The 8125-nt window shown below is 41.7% G+C and overlaps 1 protein-coding gene across 9 annotated transcripts in view; it reads right to left on the bottom strand.

Annotated features, from left to right (window-relative positions):
* Window positions 1-1643: 1643 nt before the first annotated feature.
* Window positions 1644-8125, bottom strand: part of LOC109476066 (nuclear factor 1 A-type-like) — a 58212-nt gene continuing 51730 nt past the window's right edge. For 7 of the 9 annotated variants that reach the window (XM_019776907.1, XM_019776911.1, XM_019776912.1 and 4 more), the window contains 6 exons: window positions 7121-7281; window positions 6463-6700; window positions 6012-6139; window positions 4620-4788; window positions 3759-3803; window positions 1644-3028 (listed from right to left, as the gene is read on the bottom strand). In XM_019776907.1, the coding sequence (XP_019632466.1) occupies window positions 2937-3028; window positions 3759-3803; window positions 4620-4788; window positions 6012-6139; window positions 6463-6700; window positions 7121-7281 (833 nt within the window). In that variant the 3' untranslated portion in view covers window positions 1644-2936. Of the gene's footprint in view, window positions 3055-3758; window positions 3804-4619; window positions 4789-6011; window positions 6140-6462; window positions 6701-7120; window positions 7282-8125 lie in introns of all 9 variants that reach the window. The other 2 variants (XM_019776910.1, XM_019776908.1) reach the window with 2 other exon arrangements.

Raw genomic sequence — 8125 nt, 5'->3', positions numbered from 1 at the left:
TCTATGATACATACCCCTGTCTAGAAACCATTTTATACAGGGATATATAAATATATATTAAGAATATCTAAATAATTTTCACACTTTTAGCTTATTTACATCCTTTCTGTACAAACCACTCTAGTCAGAAACTTGTGCAACTCTTTCCAAATTAAAATTTACACAATCGAGGATGGCAGGGCAGATAGAGCAGAACCGTGTTTGGGTTGGTTTGTGTGCAAAACGCAACGTTTTCAGTTTTGGAATGGACGTAAAGTGGTCGGGATTTCACTACGATGAAGCGGACGTGGGTTTGAAGACGTGGAAGACATCAGCAGGAATTGTCAGAGGCATCATTAGCAAGGTTAGGCTACGACAGTGTGTCACGCAAAGTCCACCATCCGGACACGTTTCCAACTCAAACAATTCATGTGGAATTTCTCTTAACTTTCAAAACATTGAAATAAATTTCCTATGTCAAAAAATTCTGTCAAACATTTGGCATATGCCAAAAAGGCTACCAAGATGATGACAGAAGTCAAAAAGTTTCTTTCAGATGATGACTTCGCGTGAGACACTTGTAGAATATACATATATTGATATAGATATATATATATATATAGCAGCGTTAGCAGAATCTCTCAAATGTTTCAGTTGAACCCTCGGTGTCAAGAACTTGATACAACAAGGTGCCATCGACTTCACAGATAGCACGCTCGCAAAGTCAGCACTCAGGTCTTCATGGAACAACAACTATGACTGACAAACAGTAACGTTTCCATATCATGTCATTACTGACAGAATGTACAGTTCCCTGTCCTAGGAAAAATTTAGGATTCGTACAGGAGTTAACTTTGGCAAAGTCAAACATGAGACAAGGCCCCTTACTTTTGTAATGTTTCAAACCACTGTTCAATGAAGACCTGGCGACAGCAAAAATAGGTTAGTAACATTTTCCTATAAATTGATCAGAGTAAAAAAAAAGGCTTATCTACTACATTTATAGATGCTAGATCTTCATAGAATTCAAAGCATAAAATTTCTAAAAGCTTCCGTGTGCATTTTTTTTCTCGTCTCCAGAAGCAGATACATGGCCAACAGGCCCAGAAGATATTCACACTACACATATTGATAGTTCACACTTTAGAGTTATTGCTGCAATTTCGTTTGGCTTCTCTTCTCTTCATAAATACTCTCCCTTGTGCTGATTAACTCCCTTCTAGGGATAGAAAGTGCAACACCCAACAACGTCAACATACAAGTTTGTCCCCCACTCAGCTCCGTCTTTTTGCTTAGTAGTCATCTTATATAAGTCACAGAAAAATAGATTTCAGCCACGTTACATCTCAAATTCTTAACTAACTGGCAATAATCGTAACAGTGGAGAAAGAAGCTGACGTGGCTGTCTTTAAGTTCTGTAGGGTGCTACTTATAGGTTGCTGTGTCTTATAGAAGCGGAAAACAGGCCCTCAAAGCGGTGTCTGCAGAAGAGGCTAGGATCATTTGAACTGGCAAGCTTTCCTCACTTCTCACTTCTGTAAAACGTGAGATGCCAACTCAAAGAAGTAACTGAACCGTGTGGTTATTCGTTATTCACAACTTTTCCAACTGCCAGTTGTTAACACATTCTGGGTTCTTTCTTGAATGCACTGTTTTTTGTACAGAGTTCATCTCATTCTAACCAATCAGAATTTTCGACAGAAGGCAGAACATTTTGGAGGATTACAACAGTGGCAGTGGCACCTTGACATTGACCAAATACGTCTCTGGTTGGCAAAAACTTTCTGTGATCCGCAACAACAAAACTCTTTCATTTTTACAATTGTTCCTGCTGAATCTCTACCCCAAGAATGTACAGTATTCAAACTTGGTTTGAACGTCCGTGCTAAACACTAAAACTCTCCAGGTAAAACTATTCCAATATCTCTTTTCCTATATCAAGAAAATTCTGCAGAAGAAAATGAAAATGACTTCTTGAGTCCTAAAATCCATCAAGCTATTCTTCAATATTGTGAAAATTCTAACCACTGAAAAACATGCTCCAACCAGAGACCTTATCAAAGATTTAAACTGGTGGAGACTACAAAACCTCCTGCCTTTTTGATCTTGAGACTCTCAAGAGCTACATTTGTACATCTGATTCAATCCCAAGAAAACATAAATGTTAAGAGTTAATATTTGTTCATTCTATATGTTGGCAAGCATGCCCTTTCTCTGCAGCTGTGTGTATAATCTTATTTTATAGTCATATAATGAATCAACTTCATCATGAATCAACTTCTTAGTACTTAATCAAGCTTATCATCTGGCCTGCTATAAAATCCATTTCTTTAACTTCTAAAATTTGCCCAACTTCGTCCAACCCATGTCGGCAACTGACACCTTATCATAATATAGCTAGACCTATTTTGATACTGATTATCATGTATTAGTATTCTGCTGTGTTCGCTTGTGTTAAAGGCATCTACATGGTAGGAGCAGTCTTAGTTATGACTTTGGGTTGGCACAACTCCATTCCCAAAATCTCAAAGTACTTTCCCTACTTCTTTAAGTTCTACGTTCTATGTCCAAAGCAGAAGTAATCTAAGTGTATGTCTTACTAACACCTTGCCGTTGGGCAGACCACAAGATGAGCTTATTATCATTTTTCCTTATCTAAAGGTATAAATCCTTAAAACAGCTACAAATATTTTCTTCAGCACTTTTGGAAAACATGCACAGTTGGTATTAAAAGAGGTTTCAGGATCAGTAAGGAACGTTCTTTGTTTTTGTTGTTGCTGTTTTCAAAGAAAAGGTCCAGCTCCTCTGCAGACACTGCTTGGTAGGGCTTACCAGCGTATCATATTGGTTACTCAGAAAACCTTCATTGTCCCCTATTTTGTACAAAGCTGTGCTGTCACAATCCGGCCACGACAGCCCCAAGGAACTACTTTCCTTCGGCAGCGGGACACAGAGGGTCATGCGGCAGCCTCCTTGGTGGGGCTGGTCTGTGTGCTGCTGTTGGTGGTTGTATCCATGGGCTCGGAGGGCATCATTGGGAAGAAGCGCTCTGCAACGAAGAAGAGTGGACGGGGACTGTAAGAACACAGATGTGGTGTAAGTACAGTCCTCAACAACCTTGTCTAATAAGAGTTACAGCAATACTGGGCTATAATTACATCTAAATACAAGATAGGGCTAACTGTTTGTATTTAAATAGGGCTAACAGTTTGCCAATAAACGTCGATGAAGGTTAGACATCCAGGTAATACGATACGCCAAAAAACAGTTACTCAAGCAACTGGATATGATTTTGTAGTTATTGGCGAGTTTGCCAATAACTACAACTTACCAGCACAGGGAACTTTACTTTACAGTAAAGCATTTCTTATGGAAAGTCATTCAGCACCAAGGACAGTGTTTTCTTGGTGAGTCTTGGCAAGTCATAGATGCTGAAAGTTCTATATTACACTGTTACAATTACTATTGTCTTACTGGATTTGAATCCCAAGTCAGTTCTTGGAATTGGGAAGGGAAAAGGTAGGGAAGGCAGTGCAAATGTATATGATCTGCATGCATCTGTTTTAATGGTACCCACGTTTGGGCAAACCTAGCGAGGTACATTTTGTACATGGCTCCTTTCCATCATCCACTATCAGTCCTACTTGTAAAGCTCTGATGTTGTATGGTATATATTGTGTTCGAAGATGAAGGCAAATTTAAGCCATTTGCATATCAGTAAATTCAATGGCCAACTGTTCTGCCATGGCTATGACTGAAGAAATAACAGCAAAACTCACCTTCATTTAGCATGCCTTCCTCAGGGTTCATAGGTTGTACCATCCCTGTAACACACAGGTAACACTGATTATAGAAATGGTCTGTCACTACACAGAAAATACTATAAAGCACATGTATTTCATGATCCTGCAGTTTAATGTTGGGATCATGCTTTATAGTAATAAAGTCATTCCCACACTTCAGAGAAGCCACGTAACGAGTCTCAATGGGTCAGCCTATTGAAGACCAGAGTGACTAGTCGAAAACTCTTGGTGAAAACAATTATTTGTGTTGGAACAAAGGTTTAACTTTAAGCAAGCAGAGTTATCCATCTGAATTTTTTTTCACCAAGCTAAACTAGGTAAGGCCACACCAAGTAAATTTTATGGATGACGTCCTTTGGAGACCCTAAATCTAATGCGAGAGGGCGAAAAAAAAACAAGAAGGGCCCTAAAAAACAAGATGCCTAGATAAGAAATATTGCACTGCTGACAGGACCGTCCTGTCTGTTAATAGTTCCCAAAACGGCACTGTTTTGGAACTATTGACAGGATTTTTTTCAGTGCCATTTTGTTTGTTTTTTCATTTTTGTTTTCATTTTTTAACCAGGCACAGGCTTTCGGCGTTACGGGTTTCACGTCAATCTGGCGATTTGCGGCACTGTCGTGACTCTTTGGTCATAGTTACAGGAAGCGGAATTTCTTGTTTTTTTTTCTAGGAACAGGCCAAAATCAATGCGCGCGCGGACGTCATCCATAAACTTTACTTGGTGTGGCCTAACTGACAAGTTGTCTGTACTTGACTGTGTTTGGCTGTTTTGGAATGAAAGTTTTAACTTTAAACGAGTTATCCATTCTTAAGATTTTGAATGTCTGTCTCACCGGCCATCATGTTGTAGTCTGCATTCTCCTCCAGTGAGATCAACGGGGCTGTCCAGCGAGGGATGGGCGTGGATCTGGGCGTGGTCCGGGGTGTGGTCATGGGCGAGGCCAGCACACTGGGGCTGAGGGCAGTCATACTGACGGGGCTGATGTTGGGGTATGTCAGCAACTGATGGAACAGCAGGATACTGATGAACAAGGGGGGTAGGATGACAGAATAGAAGAGCCGGAGAGTAGGGGCAAGATTGCAATGAAAGCAGTGAATAAAGGCAGAATTAATGCAGCAATGTGTGAACAGCAATTTTAAGATTGTCTCTCAGCCTCAAAATGCACCTTAGAGGAAGAGGTCAAGGTTTCACAGGTGTTTCTCAACTAAATTTTCAGCTTGAAGTAGGGCTGCGTACCGGTTCACTGGACTTGGATCCGGACTTGTAATAATGTTTAGGTTCAAGTCCAAAAAAACCTAAAAGTCAAGAACCGAGTCCGGACTTATTACCATAAAAGACCATTTCACATACCCCTTTTCTTTCCAAACCACCTAAAACCTCCCATAGATTGCAAAATCTTTGCTGCAAAATGACAAAAACATTGCCATCGGGCATTGTAAAGTGTCGGCCTCCATGTTATGTGGCCAAAGTTTTGCCAAACAACATTGCAAGGTTGCCAACATGCAATTTTGTAAATTCCATGGGTTTAGGTCCGGACTTACGAATCCGGAACTGAACCTAAACCTCTGGACTTGAATCCGGACCTGCACCTAAATGTGGGTTTAGGTACACAGCACTAGCTTGAAGGGATTGAAGTGTGAAGGATCAATCTTGAGATGCCTGATTAACTTCACACAACATGACTGCAGGTATAGCTACAGGTAGCCAGGAGGAAATAAATTTCTGACAAAGCACTCAACATCACAGGTTATGTATCTGTCATTACACTTAGGCCATGTTGATTTGATTATATGGATGACATCCGCACGCGCATGAATTTTCGTCCGTTTCCCAAAAAAAAGTTTTCAACCATACTGTAAATCGTACAAAACAGTTGCAAAATGAGCAATATATATACATATAAATAAAATAAATAAAAACTATACCAATGTCGTAGAATGCCAAAATCAAACGAAAAAGAAGAAATTGTAAAGAAATGAATTTGAAGAGTAGATTATTCGCCAAACCATATTCTGTGCCATTCGTGCAACCTTCAAAACCACGTACATTTCATAATGAAAACGACTTTTTTTTTTTTGCAAAACTTTTTTTTTATTCGCACGCGCGCATCAGTTTTGGGGTTCCCGGAGGATGTCATCCATATAATCAAATCAACATGGCCTTATACACATGACCATGACACCTGTACACATGACCAGACAGCTGTGAACAGGTGTGTGCTCACCTGGTGCTGTGCCTGGGGGTGGATGAAGCCTGTCTCCGGCCGGCCCAGTGCAGCGAAGGGACTGGTCATGATGGCACGGTTGCCAGGTGGGGTGGTGGGGCAGGTGGAACCGGGTGCGCTGGCTGCACCTGGAACACATTTCATGAAGATTATGACACGGGTACAGGACCATGTCCTAGACACAAAAATGTTATGTGACTATCTTTACCATCACTTGTGGGGTCATGTGGCGTAAGGGTAGAGCGTTTGGCTCAGAACCAAAAGGTCCCGGGTTCGAACCCTGTCATGTCAACGATCTTGTGCCCTTGGGAAAGGCATTTTAAACGACTTTCCTGGATGGAGGCCTGGCGAACCCCATTTCGTATTAGCCACAAAAAGGCAGCAGAAGCTTCATCTAGTTGAAGGCAGCTGCCTCAAAATGTAAGAAGAAAGAAGGGGAACTTTGACTCACTTGACGTGGTGGTGGAGGTGGTGGGAGAAGGCGTGGCACTTGTCGTGGATCCGGCCCCTGACGTCACCAGGGCAACGGGTCGCGCCATGGGTGGTGGCGGGGGTGGAGGCAGCATGGTCGCAGGAATGAAGGGTCCGGGGCTGCACTTGGAGGGGTTGAACTTGTTCTCGTTCTTGCAGACCTGTGGGACGGAACGTTCCAGCTTTACCCAAGTCTCCCGAGTCCCGTGTGCATACGACTGTGGAGAAGGGGAGGGAGGGGGGCAAGCAACCATTCAGTCAATTCATGAGGGACTCGTATAGCACACATTTCTCAGAAAATCAACAACAAGGCCACACAAATTGAATGCATCAGACTAAAAAAAAATGCTCAACTGGAAAAGCCTAAGAACCAGGTTTGTGCTTGGAGCACTCAGTTTAGAGTAAAATATAGTCATTTGCAAGATTTTCTCCCTTTCCACCTTAAAGCATGTGAGATCTAAGAAAATATTGGTGTGGTCAAAAGGATGCAAGCTTTTTGATAAATTAATACACATTTACTGCTTGCCATGTGTCCTTCGACTGTCCTTTTTGGCCCAATATCTACTTGTAAACTCTTTGTCTATTTGGTTCATGTGTTCATAGACTCTCAAAGAAAGTTGGGACTCATCAGTGTGTACCTCTTGGTTCTGAGCCTCTTGGTTGCAGACGACTTGGACGAAGTCTGCCAGTGTGTTGCTCTCCGGGTTGTGGTGGAAGCGGAGGGGGTGCTGGTAGTACCCCCCTGGCTGCTGGAACGACCCCGCTGTGCTGAAGGCTAGAGCTGTAGGGTACACAGCACCTGGGGAGGGGGGGAGGGGGGTACAGGATGGAACTTACAACTTTAATTGAAATGACACGCTGGAGAAAAGGCTTCTTTTTAAACACATTCTAAATATCTCTCCACTCATAAAACCTCTAGTCTGGGTGCCATACCACGTGGTAGCCAGCAACATTAGGGAGCCGGTGGAAACTACGAAGGATGGCACCCGAGCTAACTTTCCTCATAAAAAAATGCAGATCAAACAATAGATGATCAAACAATACAAGCATACAACAAAATATTTTCTACCTTTAGTTTCTACCACATTGTAAGGTTGGAGTGTTTTGGAAACTGCATGCAACTTGAACTACGTCTTTCTTTAGCCAATCTCAAAGTTTCACAAGATCCCAAAAATCTGACTTTTTTTCCTCTCAAAATTTTACACGCAACACATTCACACGTACTAGCATATTAACACCTTAAGAAGTCATGCTCAGTCAGAATCAGAAGAACAGAATCACTATTTCTTACAACAAACCAACCGTATGGGGACGACCGTCACAGATTGGAAAAATCATGGGAAAGCAGTTAAGCAAGCAAGCAGCAGGGTCTCAAAAACCAACCGATTCATACACCATCAGCGATGGTGATCGTATGACAGTGGGTAAGAATCGGCTGTTGGCCACCACTATACCGAATGGCATAGCATGACTGCAATGTTTCACTCACAAGATAATCATTCGAAAACGGCTTTAACTTTTAACCCTAAGTCTACCCTAATCTTCTCAACCAAACCATTTTAAGGACAAAGGTAGACTTAGGGTTTAAGTATAAGCTGTTTTTAAATGATTATCTTGTGAGTCATTGCAATCATGTAGTACTA

Source organism: Branchiostoma belcheri, unplaced genomic scaffold (genome assembly GCF_001625305.1).
Source record: "Branchiostoma belcheri isolate BF01 breed outbred unplaced genomic scaffold, Haploidv18h27 scaffold36, whole genome shotgun sequence".
NCBI lineage: Eukaryota > Metazoa > Chordata > Leptocardii > Amphioxiformes > Branchiostomatidae > Branchiostoma > Branchiostoma belcheri.
The sequence above is the reverse complement of the archived record's forward strand: the minus strand, read 5'-3'. Positions and strand labels throughout refer to the sequence as shown.